This window comes from Hemiscyllium ocellatum, chromosome 25 (genome assembly GCF_020745735.1).
Source record: "Hemiscyllium ocellatum isolate sHemOce1 chromosome 25, sHemOce1.pat.X.cur, whole genome shotgun sequence".
In the NCBI taxonomy this organism is placed as follows: Eukaryota; Metazoa; Chordata; class Chondrichthyes; order Orectolobiformes; family Hemiscylliidae; genus Hemiscyllium; species Hemiscyllium ocellatum.
Window position 1 is genome coordinate 30,565,243 of NC_083425.1, and position 23,556 is coordinate 30,588,798.

Sequence of the window (23,556 nt, forward strand, 5' to 3'; positions counted from 1 at the left end):
GGTTTCTAGCTTAAATAAAAGCATCTATAACTATATTTAATAATAAGGAACTCTTGTTTCTTGACACAAATATTTATTCTGAATCATTGATAACCACAGGAGCGGTCTGAAACATTGTTTAAACATGGAGGTGTATAAGTTAAAAACAAGTTCACATGGACTTTTTATTTGCATGCAACAAAAGCAAACACTTGAAGAAACTTAAACTAGATCACAGGTTAGATATTGCCTGTTCAAGTATAGTTTTCCTTTTCTTTTATCAAGGTAACCTGTGTGGGAATACTCTTGGAGATTTTCCTCAGTTTCTTCACTATTTCTCTTGGAGAAATGTGTCCATCATGTGGTTTTTGGATTGGATGGAAGCGCTGATGGGTCATTACATCATTAGGATAGTCAGGTTTCTTTTTTTTTAAACCAGTCTTCATGCTTAAAAAGCTCAAAAATTCACAAACAACCTTTACAGAGTGCCACTTGTCCCTTGCGAAAGTCTCTGCAGGGACAGAGTCGTCTATATTTCGGGTGATGGCCTGCACAGCTGAACAGCAGGATCTGCTTCTGAAGGTAACAGTCCTGAGCGATTTCCTCAAAGGCAGGATAGAGATGGTTAGCCTCAGACTCAATGCTGTCACAGACAAAATTGAACCTATTGAATTGGAAATAAAAACAAAATCTTCAGATTCAAAGGTTTTAATATTTGTTATAATTCATTACACAATGTTCTTCTGGAAGAAGAAAAACATTTTTTAACTAACATTTGTATTAAAGCAGGAAATGGAAAAAATCCACTTCTCACCTTATAACCAATGAGAGACATCTGAAGGAGATAAACAATGCTGATAAAAGTAATTTGAACAAAATATCATTAGCATAGTACTCATCGAAACTAACCTCAGAAAATGATTTGTATCATGCAACATTGACTTGTGTTGGGACTAGCAAATTACACATGATAAATGTAGTTATTAACATACTGAAATCTGCTAACCGATGCATATTTAATTCTTTACACATATAAATATCTGTAATCTTAATGCACTCTTATTTCCAAACCTGGTGAAGATCCAATCTATATTGTACAGATTTTCAGATGCTCTGGCAAGACTTTACTTCTGGATTTCATGCTAGCCATATTTCCAGTGTTGGTAAGCGTGCCAAGTATCTGTTAATCATGCTATCAATCCAGCACAGTTCTAGTACTCAGCCCCTAGTCTCTAGGTCACTTCTCATTTGTCTTAGCTAATTTGTCCAAGACAATGTATCCAATTTTTTGTTTATTTAATATTTCAGTCTTTGTGACAAAGGGTCACTGGACTTGAAATGCTAACTGTGTTTCTCTCTATCTACAGATACTCCCAGACCTGCTGAGTTTCTCTAGCACGATCAGTTCATGTTTCACATCTCCAGCATGTGTAGTTCTTTGTTTTATTTTGATGCCAGCTGTGACTCAGTTGATAATTTTCTTATCTCTGAGCCATGAGGTCCTGGTTTCATGTCCGAGTGCAAGGAATGCTGAACCGTCAAAAGTGGTATCTTCCAGATGAAATGATAGACTCAGACCTAATCTGCCAGCTTAGTTATGAGGGAAGAATATAAAATTTTTTCAAAGGCTCTTGAGATTTTCTTGAGGGCTATATTTTGATTGTTGGGCATTCCATTTATTAGGTGATGCAGTCACATGCTATCAATATCTTCTATATTTGTAATGAGATGGGGTGACCTTACTGAGGTTTATAAATTCATGAGCGGTGTCGACCAAGTGAATGACAAGGGTCTTTTCCCTAAAGTGGGGAGATTCAAAACTAGGGACAATATTTTTAAGGTGAGAGGAGAAAGATTTAAAAAAGGACACAAATGCCAACTCTTTTACACAGAGAGTGGTTTGCCTGTAGACTGAACTGCCAGAGAAAGTGGTAGTACAGTTGCAATGCTTAAAAGACTACTGGATAAGTTCATGAATAGGAAGGGTTTGAGGGACATGGCCCAAGTATAGGCAGGTGGTATTAGTTTAGTTTAGGAATATAGTTTGTGTTGGCTGGTTGGACCAAAGGGTTTTTTTCCATGCTGTATGACTCTATGTGGACTCACACTGAAGCAGAATTAGAAGAATTCAACAAGGACTTCACAAATGATCAACCTTCTATTAAACTTTGAGCCACAACATTCAGAAAAAACATTAGTTTCCTAGATAACTCTATTTAAATTGGCACAATGGAACAGGTATAAAGTTATCAAAGTTTTTGCAAAATAACTGACACACACCCCTGCACAGAGATAGTTGCTGTCCTAAATACATCTTCTTTTGACTGATGAGGTCACAACTACCACATTTTAATTGCATATGCACAAAACTGGGACATTTGAACTAGGCAGTGGTTAGTTTTTACTGTGCTGCAGATTTAAGTTTAATAATCGACACATGGCATTTGTTACAATAGCACCTAATGCATTTTCCCTCAAGAATAGCTCCTGAGCATCTGCAGCCTCATAATCGAGGCTCCAGTTACACTTGCAACGAATTAACTACCTCAGTGATTTCAAGCTTTCCTGGCTCATAGTTATCAGAAAATTCCTTTGTTGGCAGGCTTAGAACTGTTCTGTCTCCTTTTGCAGCCGCCCTGCCCACCCCTAGTAGCCTCCCTCTCTCCCATGCAGCATGTCTCTTCACCCCTCCCTACCCCTTCATACTTCCCTCTTTGTCTGCTATTACAACCTCCTGCTTCTCACTTTTGCAGTCCCTTCTCTCTCTCGCCACTTTGCAGCCTTCCTATCTTCCCAATTCTCCTTATCCCTACCTTATTCCTCTTGCAGTCTCCTTTGTACCCGAGTCTTCTTGCAGCTGAATCCTGATAAACCCAGCCTCGCCCCTTCTTCATCCCTCTTACAGTCTCCTTCTCACCCAAACCTATTGGAGCCTCACTCTTCAATACCCCCAATCTCTCTTGGAGCTGCTTCTACCCCCTCAGCAGGCAAATCTTCTGACCAAAGGGACCACCCCTCCTCTACTCAACTAAAGTCTTGGCTATCAGCAAAAGCCACAGCCCCATTTCTCCTTGCAAAATTTCTAATTCCCAATATATGGGAGAACGTTCCCATGACGACTCTCTCCCTGCCATCATTAACTTAAATGCTTGCTTCTTTTCCAATTGCAGACTGTGTCTTTACTGCATTCACTCACCAGTGAATTGAGCAGAAGGTACCACGAGAAAGAAACAGCCTATGCTTGAAGGTGAGAGGAGAGATTTTAAAAAAGACGAAAGAGGCAAATGTTTTACACAGAGGGTGTTTCACGTTTGGAATAAACTTCCTGAGGAAGTGGTGGATCTGGGTACAATTACAAGTTTTAAACGGCATTTGGATAGATACACGAATAGGAAAGATTTGGAGGGATATGGACCAGGAGCATGCAGGTGGGGCTAGTTTAGTTCAGGATTATGTTCAGCATGGACTGTTTGGGCCAAAGGGTCTGTTTCTGTGTTGTATGACTCTATGCCTCAATGAGTAACTCCTCACTTAATCTCTCATTTTTACTTACAGGGAAGAGCGTTCTCTGATTGGTCACTCCAATGATTTTTTCCAGGTGTTTTGGGGGCAAATTCACCTACAACCCCAATAAGTGGTTAGGTCAATATGAAGGTTTCCATAACACTATTTTAAAAAAGAGCAGGGGATTATCCATGCTACCCTGGTCAATATTTATTGTCCTATCAAATTACTTGATTGTGATCAAATTTGGATGTAGGAACTTGCTAAGCACAAAATTGACTGCTGGGTTTCCTACATTACAACAGTGACTTGTTTGCAAAAAAATGCTTGTAAAGTTCTTTGAGATATTCAGCAGTTGTGAAAAACCTGTATTAATGCAAGTTATTTTTCTTAGCATACTTAATTATATGGTCATTCAAGGTTTTAGCACTCCAAGCACTGAACAGCCTCAAAGGTTTTCAAATACACTCTGACAACAATACACTGCTCATGTAGGTTTTTTTTATTGTAAAGTCAATTTCTCCCCACTTCTGTAGAAGGTGCAGACTCTTACTGGAGTACAGTTCTCTGGGAAACAGCAACTCTTTCATTCTTTACTTAAGCAGTCATTCACAATGTGAGAATTGGACAATGCAGACAGCAAAACAGTTGAAAGATGAGTAGACAGAGGAAACCTAGTGCACTTCTCTGCTCCCTTTCTTGGGGTATCAGAGCAAGTGTAGCACATGAAAAGTTTTCTTAGCTACAACTGAGGAGCCGCTCCCTCACCACCTGATGCCTGGAGGAAGAACGCCTCATCTTACACCTCGGAACACTTCAACCCCAGGGCATCAATGTGGACTTTACCAGTTTCCTCATTTCCCCTTCCCCCACCTCACCTCAGTTCCAAACTTCCAGCTCAGCACCGTCCCCATGACCTGTCCTACCAGCCTATCTTCTTTTCCACCTATCCACTCCACCCTCCTCTCTGACCTATCACCTTCATCCCACCCCCATCCACCCATTGTACTCTTTGCTACCTTCCCCCACCCTTCTCCCTGACCTATCAGCTTCATCCCCAGCCCCATTCACCTATTGTACTCTATGTTACTTTCTCCCCAACCCCACCCTCCTCTCATTTATCTCTCCACCCTTCAGGCACTCTGCCTGTGTTCCTGGTGTTGCCTGAAAAGTTGATTTTCCTGCTCCTCAGAAGCTGCCTGAACTGCTGTGCTTTTCCAGCACCACTCTACTCCAGAATCTGGTTTCCAGCATCTGCAGTCATTGTTTTTACTTAGCTACAACTGAGCCCAATCTACAAATCAAGTTGACTGTCTTACTATCACACAACACCAGGTAATAGTCCAACAGGTTTACTTGGAAGCCCCCACTAGGTAGTGCTTTCAAATAAACCTGCTGGACTATAACCTGGTGTTGTGTGATTTTTAACTTTGCTCACCCCAGTCTAACACCGGTACGTCCATGTCATGTCTTACTATCAGAAGTGATAAAATATAAATAGGTGAATATAGAGAAATTATCTTTTTTGCATTTTTGATTCACTTTTATTTTCTCTGAAAATAGTAATTCTGGTGGAGCTGTCAAAGGGTTGATGTTGAATTTTCATTGCAACATAATATAATTTACTAGAAATATCCAAAATTTCAGATTTTATTGATGGATAAGCAAAGAAAATCTTACTTGTCAAAGATGGCCTTATTGTTGATAAACTGGAAGAAAGTTGGTTCACAGGTGAGTCCATGCTCTTGACAGGCATTCGTACAAGATTGTGCTGTTGCTGATACTTGGAATTGCATTGAGCTTACAGGAGGCCAGGTGAGCACTTTGGTGGCATTTGGAGACCAGAAATGTCCAGTGACATTTTGAGGAAACGTGATTCGATTGGTGGCATTAGGTGAGGGTACAAAATGCTGTGCAAGATTCTGAGGCCATGATAGAAATACTGTGTCACACAGATCCTGTTACAAAAAAGACGAAAAGAAATGGCGTTGGTACATATGCTGTCATAATTAGATATCTTTCAGTTGGAAACTAAATTGGGTGTTAAAAGTTAACTAGCCAATACAACTTTAAAACTTCACCTTGGTGAGGAAAGAACCTGAACACCACATTTTGTAAGGGAAATGGGAAGAAACTGTGTACGATATGGAATCATACTACCTTCACTTGATTTGCTTATTTGATCCTATTGCAGACTATAAAGTAGGCACGGCAATCAAATTCCAAGAGTGAGCTGATTTGGGCAACTGATGGATTGGAGCAAAACTTAACCAGAATAACCTGGGTGGTCTAGTGAGTTGAAGTGTGCAGAGTTAGAGTGGGGAGCATCTACAGGCGCAGTCATTCTATAAACTATTAAGAGTACACTTTGGGAGGGAGAATAATCTTTCTAATAACCCTGCCAGAATTGACAGCATGGACACAGAAGGTTGTTTCCCCCTGGGGGAAGAGTCTAGGACAGGGGTTATAATCTCAGAGTAAGGAGCTGCACAGTTAGGACAGAGATGAGGAGGAATTTTTTCTTAGGGAATCTGTGGAATTCTTGACTGCAGAGAATTGTAAAGGCTGGGTAATTAAGTATATTTAAGGCTGAGATAGAATTTTAATCAGTAAGGGGATCAAGGGTTGTAGGGAAAAGGCAGGAAATTTGAATTGAGGATTATGAGATCAGCCATAATCTCATTAAAAAGCAGTGGAGACTGACTGGGCCGAATGGCCTACTTCTGCTCCCATGTCTTATAAACATAGGAATGTCTGAAGATGATTGCACCAGGCCATTATCAAGAACAATGACAGTTATTAAATGCACTCTTGTTTTCTTTCTCACTTGACTTCTGTGCTCACTGACCTACATTATTTTCTAGACCGAGATGTATTTTTAAAAAGAAATTCAGATAGCTGATTTTAAATTCCTTCATGGCTTCCCCATCTTCCTACTTCTGTAACCTCATTCAGTACTACCCCAGTTCAAGATCATGATCCTAATGCCTTTAGTTCTGACCTATAACATAATTGTGCGAATACTGGATGTCTATTTCATCCCTACAGCTTTAAAGTACATCAGGCTTTCTAACATTCGTCATAATATATCCACATGAGACTTATTGTTAAATTTTGTTCACAAACACTTCAGTGAAGCATGTTGGGATGCTTTACTTGGTTAAAGGTGCTACCTGGATGTAAAATGCTTTTGTCTTTGTGATTGTCGTTTATAATGTTAACATTCTTGTTGATTTTTGGGAGTAGGCACATTTTCACAAATTACTTTGTGCATCATTTTCTTCCTGCAATATTTTTAAAGTTGAATTTACTGAATTTTCACTGGAATTGGTAATACATGTGGAGTGTGAAGTCCATGACTTGTCATGTGTTGTGACGTACATTTCAGTACCTGTAAAATTTATTGCAAATTCAGATTAACTTGGATTGTGCTTCTAATAATAAGTTCAAACTTTTAATCCACTAATGGCTTCAGAAAGTTGCAGATTACAAATCTGCTTACACTAGACAGACATCTCATGTTTTTCAATGTTATTGTTCAAATCCAAAGCAAGGTGGTGCTGTATTCCAAGGAAAAACCTATCATCTGTGGAATTGCAATCTGCCAGATTGTTAGCTCGAGGCATTCTAACACTTTCAGATGCTTCTGCCATTTTTTTTATTGCACTGCACAGGCATTTGTGTGAAATTCAAATACAGAATAGTCATGGGCATCACTGAAGGCACTTTACTCCTCGGTAAGTAAAAAGAAAACAGTAAAAACTTGTTTGGAACAATTCCTTAGCACATAAAAATTCATTTTGTGCAAACTCCATTTTCCTAACTTAAACTTGTGAAAAGGTTAAAAGATAAGCTTTTAACATGCCATTATTCTGGTATTGACCCGTTTAATTTTGAAGAATATCACAAAGTCTTATTTCTTTAACATCCTTGGACCACATGAAAGACTAGCAGAATATAAACAGGAATCCCTTAACTCTTCATTCAACATTCATCTCATTTTATGGAAAACAATATGCTCACCAAATTCTATTTGACGATTTTGTAAAACCAGTGTTGTTACTAAAAGGAAATATCATTGTTGTAACCATGGTAGCTCAACACTAAAGAAGCAGTAGTTGACTTCAAGGCTCAGATCACATGCTTGCATACCAAGCAGCCATTTTAGGAACAGCATTGCCAAAGGCTTGGAAACATTTCCATTGTGAAAAGCAGGAGAGTTTGCATGCTCTTTAGGAAGGGAATGTGGGAGAGGCTTAATGAGTATCAACAAAAAAACAAACAAATAATGATGAGATTAATATGAATGCATTTATGTGTCCTTCCTTTTTAAAGATTAATGCTACCAATCAAATAGAAGATCAGAATTTAACAGACAAGATTATTTTACTTTAGCATAATACAAGCAATTTCTGGGTAACATTTGGAAAATTAACAAAGAAGATGCTTGGAAAAATATGCTCCCTTTCTCATTTTTTTACTCAAGATTTTGTGGATGATAAGTGTTCTACTCATGTGGATAATGCCTTTATATCAAAGATTGGGCTGCTTTTGATATGAAACAAAGCCACTGGCAATGATATAAGAAAACTGACAGCTGACAAAGTACAGCATGGGAAGAGTGACCTGTGAGAAGAAAGAAAAAACTTGATTGACACACCTGGTATTGGATGTAAGCATGGACACGCTCCAGCATCCCTTCACAAGTAAATTCATATGGAAGATAAGGTTCAACCTAATCAGCATAAAATGATATATTACAAGTGAAAACAATCAGATAAATAATATATTTACAATGACCAAATTTAATAATACTAAGGTTTGTAATTAATTTTCCAATTCAAACCTTGCACTACATTTACAAATATTTCACTGCAATATGTGAATAAATTTGCTCAGCATAAATAAATAGAATTTTTTCCTATGTCAGCATTAGACATTTTTCAATAATTGAAGCATATCCTGAAATAGAGAGTTCTCAATTATGGTCCTGTATATTTGAGTGAAATATAATGAACTCTTTTCACTTCAGTACTCTAGGCAACGAGCTCCATCACATCATTTCTGCCTAACACCATCAGACAGATACATAATGGCTGCAGTGCCAAATCAGAATGAATTAGATTTCCTTAAATTAAATGTGCTTGCTTTGTATTCTCGACTTTTAGCTGCCATTATACAACTTTATTACAGCCACCTGAATATTTATTGGTGAGTTGAAATGCAGGGATATGTTACAAATCTTTTAAATATCAGTCTTACTATAATTAAGAGAACGCAAGGAATGCTTGGACTATTATATCACACTGGTGAAATGCTGATCTGGCACTGAGATATTGCAGCTTGCTGCTGAAAACCTGTCTAACAATGTTTGAATTTCTTGCAGTCTCCTGGAGACCGCTAATTAAGAAATCATTCGATCTAAGTCATGTTCATACTTTCCTTATTGTAGAATATTTTTCAAGCAAAGAAAAAAACAACTTTATTTCCTCACTTGAATACATAACTATTCAACCATTATTTAAGAGTGAAGTGTCCCAAGGCTATCATATATTTTTCTTAATGGCTCACAGAGATGAAATGCATCTTTGCCCCAGAACTAATGTATGAAGTAACTGTGCATGAATGTGTTATAATGTTGTGCGATGGGCATATTCATGCATTATAGACATGATCCAAATACTTTTCTGGGGATCAAACTGGAAATTACATAAATAAACATTTCAGACAATGTTTTGTTATGGAACCATTAAATATTATAATCCAAATTTCCTTATGCTTATATTAAAACATTCATAACACACTATTACTTATGTATTGGAGAAAATGGCCAGAAGTCATAGAGCACGGCAAGGGGCAGTATACAGAAAGATTAAAATGTACCAGAACTATATGGAGACATTCATAAATCTTAGCCTATTTATTTGCATTTAAGGTGACACATTTCATATGAGACTCTAATTTCTTGTCAAGAAAAATGAAAAAATAACTTCAATCATGCATAAAGATCCACTCCCACCTGCCCACCAGTATCAGCTTTCCACAGCATTCACACTGATTGTTTCATGCTATATCATAATGCAAAGACGGAGAGGAAATGGGAGACTGGCAAACAGGAGATACTCTGGGAGAGTCCAGAACAGAATGTGCTCTTCTGTGTTGATTATAGTACTATCACCCCCCTGTTTTTCAATCTCAGCATCCGATATTTTCTATTTTACACATGGACATATGAACATGTTGCAATCCAGAGGAAAAAAAGAGGAAAATGTAAATAACAGAGCTGGCTGAAAGATGGGAGAGAATATCATAAACAGAACTCACTGTTCAGGCAATCTATCTACCTGGAACGACAGAAGTGTCACCTTCACAAATGAGAAATGCACAAGGATACTATGAGATGGATTCCATTGTTGCAATGGAACAAAGTTGGGCATCATAACAGAAAAATCAGCAGTGGGATGATCACATGGCCATGGTGGAGACTGTATGATTTTCTATTGATTCACTTCAATGGACATGGGCTCTGCTACTGGACTGTGATTCAATTAACTGATTTTCTCTACCTTCAGTACTCAGGAAAGTCAACGTACTCAGGTACTGCAACATGAACATCTGTCCCCCAGAGAATCAGAGAATAGTATTATAGGAAGGTTGTTGCACCGTGGGTGACCACTTGACCTGTTATGTCCATGCTGGCTCTTTGTAAGAACAACTCAGCTAGGCCCAGTTTTTCTGTGGCGGTGTCATTTGTTTTCCTCAGATATTTATTTAATTCTCTTTGAAACCCACAAGTAAATTTGTTTCTGTCATCCTCTCAGACAGTGCATTCCAGATCCTAAACAATTGCAATTTAAAAACATTTTCCTCAAGTCACTTCTGGTACTTTTTCCGTCACCTTACCACTGTGTCTTCTGCTTCAGAACCCCTTGTGCCCATCGGAACAGTTTCTGCATATCCATTCAGTCCTCACTTCTCATGACTTTGAACACCTTCATCAAATCCTCTGTCAGCATTCTTCTGTCTGAGGAAAACAGCCCCAGCTTTGCCAATCCAAATGTAACTGAAGTGGCATGTCCCTGGATGCATTTCATAAATCATTTCTGCATTCTTTGCATGGTCTTTACATCCTCATAAAGTTCAGTGCCCAGAATTGGACACAATACTCCATCTCTCATCAAGGAAGCAGCTGATGGATCCATGTCATTTCATTGAATCAGTCTGCACTGGAACAACAGCAAACTTCACACAACTGTTCTGAAGAAGAGTCATACTGGACTCAAACGTTAACTCTGTCTCTACAAGAGCTGCTGGACCTGCTGAGTTTCTCCAGCATTTTCTGTGCTGATGCCTGAGATTAATCAGTTTGACGTTCATTGGTGCTTTTACCCAAAACACAGATGTCCTATTTCAACATGCTGTTCAACACCTTAAGATCTGCACCAACATGAAGTGGCAGGAGATACTGGCAGGGTTTTTCAATAGATTTTACATTTCCTATTGAGGACAACTGCCCTTCAGTTGTGCAACATCCCATGGTGCACATCAATACATGAATGTTCAAATTGTCTGTGGTCGCTGCCAAATCAGTATACTTGTGAATTCAGTTCCTTGGAAATGCCCCTATTTCTGAAGAGTAATTATTGATCCTCCATTTAGCCCAGGACAAAGACAAGTTTGATAATTGTCTCCTCAAATGTATAGCAATCTGCTGGTTTTAATAACTTATAATAATACTATACAACTTTTCACAGTGATGTGGAGACATAATTGTACACTGTCAAGCTATACAATGTTCAATGTACAATATACAAGTGTCAGCAGATGGTGCACAACACAGCCATATGCATGTTCATTTGCTTTCTGAGAAACAGCATAGAAGGAGTCCATTTAATCCATTGTGTCTGCACTGGCTCATTAAACAAGCAATGTTACCCAGTACCAATCTTTTGCTTTTCCCTCATACCCGTGCACAATACTTTTTATCCAAATAATTATCCAATGCCCCCTTGAACACTTCAATTAAACTTGCCTTCACCACGCTTCCAGGCTATGCATTCCATAACCTAACTACTTGCTGAGTGCTAAAGTCTTTAATCACTTCACCCTTGTTTCTGTAGATCACTTTAAATCTATGGACTCTTGTTCCTGTTCCTTTTATGAATTGAACAGGTTCTTTATCTACTTTATTCATGTCGTGATTTTGAAACCTCTATCAAACCATCTCTTAGCCTACTTCCCTCCATGAAGAATGATCCCAATTTCTTCAATCTATCCTCATAACTGAAATTCTTTATCCCTGGAATTATTCTTTAAACTAATTCTGCATTGTCTCTAATGTGTTCACATCCTTCCTTTCAGCTGAAGTCTACCAAGCATCTTATACAGGTTCAACATTATTTTCTTGCTCTTGTACTCTCTGCTCCTATTAATTAAGCTGACAATACCGTATACTCTATTAATTACATTAGATTAGATTACTTACAGTGTGGAAACAGGCCCTTCGGCCCAATAAGTCCACACCGACCCGCCGAAGCGTAACCCACCCAATACCCCTACATTTACCCCTTACCTAACACTACGGGCAATTTAGCATGGCCAACTCACCTGACCCGCACATCTTTGGACTGTGGGAGGAAACCAGAGCACCCGGAGGAAACCCACGCAGACACAGGGAGAATGTGCAAACTCCGCACAGTCAGTTGCCTGAGTCGGGAATTGAACCTGGGTCTCAGGCGCTGTGAGGCAGCAGAGCTAACCACTGAGCCACCGTGCCACCCACAAATTATTCTCTCCACCTGATCTGTGCACATATACAACCAGATTCATCTGCTCCTTCACCCCCTTAAAATTATGTCCCCTATCTTGCATTATCTTTCAATGTCCTTTTCCACCAAAATGTATCAGCTCACAATTCTTTGCATTGAAACTTACCTCCCATCTATTTGTCTACTCCACCAACTTGTCTGTGTCCTTCTGGAATTCTACACTTTCTTCTTCATACTTCAAAATATTTTCAAGTTTTGTGTGATTTGCAAACTTTGAAATTGTCCCCTACACACTAAGAGACAGATGGTTAATATATAAACAGGGAGAAAAAAAAACAAGGGGCCCAATACTGAACTCCAATACAAACCTTCCTCAAGTCTGGAAAATATCAATTAATTGATGTTCTCTGTTTCATATCACTCAGCTAATTTTATATTCATGTTGCTAAAGGCCTTTAGCTTTCCTCACAATTCTGTTGTTTGTCACAGTAACAAACACTGTCTGGAAATCCATGCCCACCGCATCAACAGTGTTATTTTCATTGAGCCTTTCTGTTGCCTCTCCAAAATATTCCAGAAAGCTTGTTAAACATGATTTCCCTTTAGAAATCCATGCTGACTCTTCTTAATCAACCCATCTTTTTAAAAAAAACTACTAATTCTATCCCAAATAATTGTCTTTTGAAACTTACTCACCATTGAAGTTAAATTGACTGGCCTGCAATTGCTGGGCTTATCTTTAAAACCTTCTTGAACAAGACTGACATGGTTTAAAGTTTCTCATCTTTTGGCATCTCCTCTGAATCTAGGCAAAAGTGCAAGACTGTGGTCTGCGCACTCTACATTTTCTACTTTCATTTCCTTCAAAATCCAGTCTTGGTGCTTTGTCAAATTTAAGTACCAACAATCTATCCAACAATTCTGCCTTATCAATTTTGAATCCTTCTAATGACTGAGTTTCCATCCTCTGTCATCATAGCCTGGGTGACATCTATTTCTTTAGTAAAGACTTTGGCCAACTATTCAACTAGGATCTCAACCATGCTCCCACCTCCAAGTGTAATTCCCCTTTTTGGTCCCTACTATGACCTGTACCTCCTATTACCACTCTTTTACTATTGATTTGGACATAGATTTGGGACATGTTGGCTGCCAATCTTTTCTCACAATTGCTCTTTGGTTCTCTTAATTGATTTTTCACATCCCCTCTGAACCTTCAATATTCCTCTTGGTTTTACCTGACATTTGTCATAAACATTCATTTTCTTTTACTTCTTAATTTACATCTCTTTTGTTATCCAGGGTGCTTTGAATTTGTTTAATGTATCCCAATCGTGGGACTATACCCTGAGTACATCCGGATCATCACCTCTTTGAAGGTAGCCTGTTGTACAGTGACTGTTTTTCCTGCCAACCTCTCATTCCTGTCAATCCTGCCCAGCTCTGTTCTTGGCCATTGAAGTCTGCTCCATGCCAATTGATTTTTCTCGGTTTGCATTGTGATGTGTCATTCTTCATCATCATCCTGATAATCATCGTCTCTTAAATGTTCCCTAAATGACACTTCATCCACTTGACCCAACTATTTCCAAGAGCCAGGCATAACCATGCATCCTTTCTTGTTGGACTAGAGGCACACTGCTGTAGGAAGCTCTCCCATAATCAGTCCAGGAACACTTGGCCCTCCCTCTCCTATACGTTACAAATATTTCATTCCATGTTTGGATCATTGAAGTCTCCCATTATAAGTGCCATTATAATGTTGGCATCTCTCAGTAATTTCCATACAGATTTGTTCTTTCATCTTGTTTCCATTAGTTGATGATCTATTGACTACACTTAGCAACGTAACTATACCTTTTAGTTCCTTAGTTCCAGCCACACTGATTCTGTGATTGGACCTTCCGAGACATCCTCGTTCTCCAGTGCTGCAATACCCTCCTTAACCAATATTGCTATCCTTCCTCTTTTCCTTCGTTTTCTTTCTTCTCTGAATATCTTGTACCTAAGAATATTTAACATCAAGTCTGTACATTCCTTGATCCAAGTATCTGTTACTGCCATGACATCAAAATTCCAAGCACCTGTAACTCCCCAACTGTATTTACTATACATTGTGCATTCATATACGTGCACATTAACTCTGATTGAGAACCAAACATAATTCAGAAGAAACTACAGGGATATTGGAATTGTGCAGTTTTAAGAGGTATCAAATACAGACTAATCTCTGACTAGTAATCTTTTGTTGAAAACCCTCCTGTCTTTATTGATTGAGTGACAGCTAACCCATACCAGTATTTAGAGGGAAGGTAGATAAATTTTATGTTTCCTCTATATAATCATCATCCTTTTGAGGTCTGATCTCAGCTTTTGCTATACAAAGAGCCTCCCAATGAATAACACCCGTTGAAAGACATCCTGGCAATTGTTCTTCTTGCCCTTACCCTTATGTCAGATAGAATAATACTCCAATTAAGATAACATTAAGTTTTCATTCAAAGGTTGATGAGCGTTGGATTACCACTGGCTGCCTTTGGATTAGTTTTAAGAACTTGTTATACAAAGGTCACTCAGAATCAAAAGCATAATTTATGAGCACTAGATCCACTTTTTTAAAAGGTAGTGCTATGCCAATGCAGTAACGATCATGTTGTGCTGATCTTGTGACTTTGCCTCAAGTTGCTTTCTCAGTGTCTTTCTGCAAACCTCTGAAAATGTTCAGTGTGCCCAAGATTTGCCTAGTTACAGAATGATAGCACAAGTTGCATATATGCAGGTCATTAATGTAAATTATATTTATGCTGGAGTGACTCAAAATGCAGGATAAACCATTAGCTTTGTGGATTCCAAACCCCTGGGAAATGTGATTCATGTGCTCCAGTTTTGACCTCCAATGGTGAACACGTTGAAACTGACTTGGCAATACTGCAAAACCGGTCGTAATGAATCGGCAGTCTATTTTTCATCCTGACTGAATTTGATTTCTATTGAAGTGAATGCTAAAAATAATCCAGGATTGGTTACTGATTCCCCATCACCCATTTGGTACAATCATTGAAGGTGAATTTCACTCTGAGTAGCCAGCTTATATTGTTTATCTCCATTACCTTACAAGTTAATAAATGAGCAACAATCAAGTTTGTTGAATGGTTCTGACCATAGTAGAAACAATTGAAGAGATGCATAGACTTGAGAAAACATCCTGAAAAGTGGGTGATAGGCAAAGAATTTCTCCTGGAAAGGTGACTCAAAGTGTTCTAATAGTTCCGAATTCAGGCTGATTGAGTAATATTTACTGGGCAGATATTCTGAGCTGCCCGGGGGCGGGAGAAATTTTGGCCAATGCACTTGTGGAATCTGACTGCACAACATACCATTTATCTCTGAGAAGACACCCTGTTCCAGTGGGTAGGTGGTGATGCGTGAACATGGGTGAGATAGTGCATAGTAGGTGAGGAAACTCCTGATTCCTTTGGATTGGGTTTCTGATCTTGGGGAGGTGGAGTGGTCAGGTACTTGTCTATTGATGGATGCAGTCAGACCTTTGGGGGTGGTGGCTACTCTGCTCATGCTGAGGGGGCAGGGGTCATGGCAATCTAGGGAAGGAATCTAATTATTCCTGAGGTGAGTCTTCGATCTCAATCTTGAGCAAAACTGATCACATGGGAAATCTTTGCACCCTAGGGTGGCTGACCTTAATTCCAGGGTGAGTCAGAACATGTTCAAGTGCAGGTTTGCAGGGGTGGTATAGTGGTTAAAATTAAGAAGGGAAGCAAGTAAACTTGGTTGGCTGAGAGGAAGCACTTTGATTTCTCTTGGCTCTTAGGTAGTACTATAAAGCTAACTTTCTCGTGAAACTGCCCTTGCTTTCCACAGGTTGACAGTTTTGCTAAGGCCCATGAGACCCAGCCAGCCAGGGTTGAATTTGGAAGACAAGTTAAATATCGTACAAGATCTCTCATACTAATATTGAAATGACCAAACTATCTCCAGGGAGGAGCATGGTTGTATGTGGGTCTGAAAGCATTGACATTGAGTCGCATTATAAATAGCACACACTCAAAGATTCATATGGATTTGTAGGCAGAACATTTGGGATCTCAAAGGAGAGAACTAACGTTTGGTCATTTTCAAACTCTTTGCAAGGATGTCTATTACAACAATGTAATGCGTAACAAGTTACTGACATAATAAACTATATCAGGTTACCGACAAGAGAGTATTCTTCATACTCCTCAGCCACACTAGACCAAGCAAGGAATGTAGTTCTCTGCACTCAAACAGGATGATGATTACGAACAACAAAAACTGAAATTGCTGAAGAAACTCAGCAGGTCCAGCAGTATCTCTGGAGAGGAAACAGAGTTAACATTTTGAGTCCTGCTGAGTTGCTCCATTAATTTTTGTTTTTGTTTCATATTTCCATGGTTGTACAATATGGTAAGCTCTGATCTGAATTTGATTTGACTGATTGTACCACAATGGTGAGTGGTGGTGTGAAATCTTCATTCAGCTTTAAGTTGGCGAAAGTGAGGACTGCAGATGCTGGAGATTAGAGTCGAGAGTGTGGTGCTCTAAAAGCACAGCAGGTCAGGCAGCATCCGGGAATCAGGAGAATCGGCGTTTCGGGCAAAAGCCCTTAATCAGGAATCAGCTTTAAGGTGCCTCCTCAAATGGTCGTCAGCAGCAGGGAAGAGGTGAAGATTTAAGAACACTCCAACCCTCTTGTGGCAATCCTCAAAGAAAGAATATTTCAGTGAATGGTAATTCAGACCTGACAAGAGATGCGCTGCAACAGGACGGATAGCAACTCCCTGGAGAAAGACAATTAGTGATTTCAAAGCAAATACAGGCTGCATCATGTGGTGATGGTCTATGGGAACAGGCCTGAGTTCGGATTTAGGAGTGAGTGAACAGATATCAGAGGCTCTGTGAATCAGGTCAGTGAGTCAGTCGTTAGCACAATTACCTCACAGCGCCAGGGACCCAGCTTTGAATACAGCCTCAGGCGACTGTCTGTGTAGAGTATGCACATTCTCCCCATGACTGCATGGGTGCTCTGGTTTCCTACCACAGTCCAAAGATTTGCAGGTTAGGTGGATTGGCCATGCTAATTTGTCCATAGTGTCCTGGGATGTGTAGATTAGGTGGATTAGCTACTGAAGATGCTGGATTACAGGGATAGGTTAGGGGATGGATCTGGGTGGGATGCTCTTTGGAGGGTCGGTGTGAACTCGATGGGCTGAATAGCCTGCTTCCACAGTGTAGGATTCTCTGATTCATGTTTAAAATCCCTTTGCAGTCAGGGGAAACTCTAAAATGGTTTCACAATCCATTTTGAAAAAGTGAGAAGTTAAAAAGGTTACTGACAGCTCAGATCAATCATGTTGCCAGAATGAGCAGGCAGTATGGAGCATAACTACAGAAATGGAAACAAAATGCCATGAAAGAAATATTCATCCAAGGTTGCAGACTCAGGGACATTGCAAAGCCACTAATTAAAGTAATAACGTTACGCACATTAAAGTCAAAGCAGGACTGGTCTAACAGGAAGATATTTTGAAAAACTTTATTCACGTCATGGAAAAGGAGGATGTCTGTCATAGGAGCTGTGACAAAGGTGGGACACATTTATTTAAACTACAAGGAGAGGGACTAATTCAGTAAAATGATAATTAAAGCAGGAATCATTTATGAAAGCTACACATATAATGAAACACAATAATATATTTTCCTTAAAACTACCGGTAAACATCGAGAAAAAAAGATAATATTTACTTCACTGCAACATTTGAGCAAAAGGGACAATACATTTATAAAAATTAGTATTCGTCTTCTGATACCTGGAGTTTTTCTCCATTACTACTTTCCATAAAGAGATAAATCAGAACGGTAAAATAATTGCCTGCGGGTATATTTCTCCCTGTGGAATTTCTCCTGTTGCAATTCAGTGACAGCATATGTGTAAGACTAAGATATGAGCATCTTACCAAACAAAAGTGCTCACATTAAATTCTGCTCAGTGTACCTTTTAATTCAACACCTCAAAATGAAATGGATTTTCACACAGCCACTTACTGTGAGTTATCATTGATCTCAATGTAAAATATGCAATCCTATGCGTTCAGCAACAATTTCAAAGCAAAGCATAAACTCAAAGCAATGCTTATCATTGAAACTTCCTGTTTTCAAATTACCTGTTAAAGTCAAAAGTTAATGTGAAAACACATTATCTCATTAAATGACTTATCTTAGGTGTCCTGGACAATATTTATCCCTCAATCAACATCTCTTCCCAAGAATGTAATAGTGGCTGGGTCAATTAATTTATTTAAGGCAAGCTTAGATAGATGCTGCAGTCAAGAGCTATGATGGGCAGAAGGGAAAGTTGAGTTGAGATCACAAAGCAGTCAGCCATGATCTTATTGAATGACAGAGCAGTCCCAAAGGACAAAATGGCTTACTCCTACTCCTAAGTCCTAAGTTTCTAGATTTCCAGTCAACTTTGCAGACACTGAAAATTAGCCATGAAAATTGCAGAATCACATTTCCTTCAGGTGTTTTTGAGTTATAGGAAAAGTAAAATGACTAGATCACTGGTCAAGATGGCAGCACAGTAGAACACTCCAATTGGAGCTACTAAGCTCCTTTGATTTATTTTACATTTTCTTCTCCTTTTTTTCCCAGGACAGCTCTTTTGGTTGTTTTGCCCTGATGTAGAGTGAGCTGGAAGCTTGGAGCAGAGTAAGCTGGAGAACTTAGCAATATGGGGATAGCCAGACACTGGAGACCCGGGTGCAGTAGGGATAGCCAGAGACTGGAAACCCGGGATAGCCAGAGACTGGAGAGCCGAGTACAGCAGGAATAGCTAGAGACTGGAGAGCCAAGTAGAACAGGGATAGCCAGAGACTGGAGACCCAAGTACAGCAGGGATAGCCAAAGACTGGAGACCTGAGTACAGCAGGGATAGCCAGAGACTGGAGAGCTGAGTACAGCAGGGGTAGCCAGAGATTGGAGACCCGAGTACAGCAGGGATAGCCAGAGACTGGAGACCCGAGTACAGCAGGGATAGCCAGAGACTGGAGAGCTGAGTACAGTAGGGATAGCCAGAGACTGGAGACCCGAGTACAGCAGGGATTGTCAGAGACTGGAGACCCGAGTACAGCAGGGGTAGCCAGAGATTGGAGACCTGAGTACAGCAGGGATAGCCAGTGACTGGAGATCCAAGTGGTGCGGGAATAGCCAGTGATTGGAGACTGGTGTGGGCAGTCAGTGGCTTGTGAACCCAGTCAGATGACATGTGGAAGCCCTTGCACTGATCTATTTTCGACCCTTTATAGAAAGACTGTTTTGCTTATCTTCTGAACTATATTTCTCATGTTTTCTGACTATACTATGAATAACTTAGTAATGTAAGTTTTTTTCCTTTCTTTTCCTTCATTTCTCTATTTTGTGTCTAAGTTCTGTACCTAGGTACTTTGTACCTAAGATGGCAACACCTGGAGTGACATGGCAAACTTTTCACTGTATTCCTGTACTTGAGTACATGTGACAATAAAGGATATTCTAATTTCATTTAATTCAATCTTTCTTTCTCACAAGGCTGTATACTCAGCCCCCTATTGTGCTTTGTACACACCCATGACAGTGTGGCAATAATCTAATCCAACTTCATTCAGAAGTTTGCTGACAACCCCTCTGTCGTAGGTCAGGTTTCAAACAATGACAACATGATGTAAAGGCAACAATCTCTCCATTAACATCAGCAAAATGAAGGAACTGGTCATTGACTTCAGGAAGCAGAGTGGAGGTCGTGCCCCTGTCTGCATCAATGGTGCTGAGGTGAAGATACACGATAGCCTCAAGTTCCTGAGAGTGATGATCATGAATAATCTGTCCTGGTCCACCCATGTCATCCTGAGGGTCACAAAAGTACAATAATGTCTGTACTTCCTCAGGAGGCTGAGGAAATTCAGCATGTCTACAAGGATGTTGAACATTTTTTAATAGATGCACCATAGAAAGCATTCTAAATGAATGCATCACAATGTGGTATACTCTTCCCAAGATTGTGAGAAACTCCAGAGTTCAGAAGGATTCTGGGTAGTCCAAGATGGAGGATGGGAAAAATTTCTGGCTGTAAGAGCTGCTCTTTTTTTTGAGGTATTTTAGGGGTGGGAGGTGATTTCCTCGAATTCCAGGAGCAGCAATTACTGTTTCATATGCTGTTGCATTGTTTTGGAACTTCAGGAAAAAAAAAGTCAACACAACAACAGTTTTAAATGGGAGAAGAGCAGACAAAGGAAGCAACAGTACAGGAGAGAGAGAGAGAGAGAGAGAGAGAGAGAGAGAGAGAGAGAGAGAGAGAGAGAGAGAGAGAGAGAGAGAGAGAGAGAGAGAGAGAGAGAGAGAGAGAGAGAGAGAGAGAGAGAGAGAGAGAGAGAGAGAGAGAGAGAGAGAGAGAGAGAGAGAGAGAGAGAGAGAGAGAGAGAGAGAGAGAGAGAGAGAGACTGCACAGTTATCGCCTTTGCTGTTTGAGTTCTAGTATCACTGGACATCGGAGTGCATCTGGGAAAATTATCAAACAGTGAAATTCACAACTAATTTTGGAGGAACTGTTGGGCAAAGTTCACAGCACAGAATCAGATAAGTTAATTGTTGTTTTAAGTCTGTCCAAGAGAAAGGCTGCAATAGTGAGTATAGTGGATTCTTGCTTGATTATATATTTTTGGAGATAAGTCTCTTGATTCAACTTAAAATATAAGCCATAGCTATTAATTTAACCTGGGGCAGTGTTTGTAGAGGAATAAGACGGTGTTATTTTCTGGGTCTGTAGATTGTGAAGGAGCAAAAATGGCCTTTAATAGAGTGATATGTACTTCTTGTCAGATGTGGGAGTTTAAAGAGAGTTTAAGGGTTACTGCAGATTATATCTGCCATAAATGCTGTTGGATGCGAATCTTATCAGATTGAGTGGATCGTTTGGAGAGACAGATAGAAGCGATGAGGAATTTGCAACAGAAACAGTATGTGATGGATGGCAGTTATAGGAAGGGGGGGAAGTCTCAGATGCAGTCATATAGTTGGGTTAACTCCAGGAAAGTTAAGAGAGGTAGGCAGCTAGTGCAGGAGTCTTTTGTGGATATACCCATTTCAAACAGATACGCTGTTTTGGGAAATGTAGGGGGTGATGGATTCTCAGGGAAATGTAGCACGAACAGCCAAGTTTCTGGTATTGAGACTGGCTCTACTGCAACGAGGGTTACGTCGGCTTCCAAGAGATCAATTGTGTTAGGGGATTCTGTAGTCAGAGGTACAGACAGTTGTTTCTGTGGCCAGCAGAGAATAAGCAGAATGGTGTGTTGTTTCCCTGATGTCAGGATCAAGGATGTCTCAAAGAGGAAGCAGAATGTTCTCACGGGGGAGAGGGGCCAGCAGGAGGTCATTGTCCACATTGGAACCAATGACATTGCAAGGGAAAAGGTTGAGATTCTGAAGGGAGATTATAGAGAGTTAGGCAGAAATTTAAAAAGGGTAGTAATATCTGGATTACTCCCATTGCTACGAGCTAGTGAGGGCAGGAATAGAAGGATAGAGCAGATGAATACATGGCTGAGGAGCTGGTGTATGGGAGAAGGATTCACATTTTTGGATCATTGGAATCTCTTTTGGGGTAGAAGTGACCTGTACAAGAAGGACGGATTGCACCTAAATTGAAAGGGGACTAATATACTGGCAGAGAAATTTGCTAGAACTGCTTGGGTGGATTTAAACTAGTAAGGTGGATGGGGAGGTGGGACCCAGGGAGATACTGAGGAAAGAGATCAATCTGAGACTGGTACAGTTGAGAACAGAAGTGAATCAAACAGTCAGGGCAGGCAGGGACAAGGTAGGACTAATAAATTAAACTGCATTTATTTCAATGCAAGAGGGCTAACAGGGAAGGAAGATGAATTCAGGGCATGGTTAGGAACATGGGACTGGGATATAATAGCAATTACAGAAACATGGCTCAGGGATGGTCAGGACTGGCTTAATATTCCAGGATACAAATGCTACAGGAAGGATAGAAAGGGAAGCAAGAGAGGAGGGGGAGTAGCATTTTTGATAAGGGATAGCACTACAGCTGTGCTGAGGGAGGATATTTCCAGAAATACATCCAGGGAAGTTATTTGGGTGGAACTGAGAAATAAGAAAGGGATGATCACTTTATTGGGGTTGTATTATAGACCCCCCCCAATAGTCAGAGTGAAATTGAGAAACAAACTTGTAAGGAGATCTCAGCTATCTGTAAGAATAATAGGGTAGTTATGATAGGGGATTTTAACTTTCCAAACAATGACTGGGACTGCCATAGTGTTAAAGGTTTAGATGGAGAGGAAATTCTGAAGTGTGTACAAGACAATTTTCTGATTCAGTATGTGGATGTACCTACTAGAGAAGGTGCAAAACGTGACCTACTCTTGGGAAATAAAGCAGGGCAGGTGACTGAGGTGTCAGTGGAGAAGCACTTTGGGGCCAGTGACCATAATTCTATTCATTTTAAAATAGTGATGGAAAAGGATAGGCCAGATCTAAAAGTTGAAGAAAGGCCAACAGTATTAGGCAAGAACTTTTGAAAGCTGATTGGAGGCAGATGTTCACAGGTAAAGGGACGGCTGGAAAATGGGAAGCCTTCAGGAATGAAATAACAAGAATCCAGAGAAAGTATATTCCTGTCAGGGTGATAGGGAAGGCTGGTAGGTATCGGGAATGCTGGATGACTAAAGAAATTGAGGGTTTGGTTAAGAAAAAGAAGGAAGCATATGTCAGGTATAGACAGGATAGATCGAGTGAATCCTTAGAGTATAAAGAAAGTAGGAGTATACTTAAGAGGGAAATCAGGAGGGCAAAACAGGGACATGAGATAGCTTTGGCAAATAGAATTAAAGAGAATCCAAAGGGTTTTTACAAATATATTAAGGACAAAAGGGTAACGAGGGAGAGAACATGGCCCCTCAAAGATCAGCAAGGCAGCCTTTGTGTGGAGCCACAGAAAATGGGGGAGATACTAAATGAATATTTTGCATCAGTATTTACTGTGGAAAAGGATATGGAAGATATGGACTGCAGGGAAATAGATGGTGACATCTTGCAAAATGTCCAGATTATAGAGCAGCAAGTGCTGGATGTCTTGAAACAGCTAAAGCTGGATAAATCCCCAAAACCTGATCAGGTGTACCCTAGAACTCTGTGGAAGCTAGAGAAGTGATTGCTGGGCCTCTTGCTGAGATATTTGTATCATCGATAGTCACAGGTGAGG

General features: G+C 39.9%; 1 protein-coding gene across 1 annotated transcript in view; it reads right to left on the reverse strand.

The window, feature by feature from the left end:
* Positions 1-282: 282 nt before the first annotated feature.
* Positions 283-23,556, reverse strand: part of LOC132827975 (alpha-1,6-mannosylglycoprotein 6-beta-N-acetylglucosaminyltransferase B) — an 860,566-nt gene continuing 837,292 nt past the window's right edge. Inside the window, exons 17-19 of the mRNA XM_060844829.1 lie at positions 8,144-8,218; positions 5,164-5,441; positions 283-643 (exon numbers count right to left, since the gene is read on the reverse strand). Coding sequence (XP_060700812.1) covers positions 445-643; positions 5,164-5,441; positions 8,144-8,218 — 552 coding nt within the window. The 3' untranslated portion in view covers positions 283-444. The remainder of the gene's footprint in view (positions 644-5,163; positions 5,442-8,143; positions 8,219-23,556) is intronic.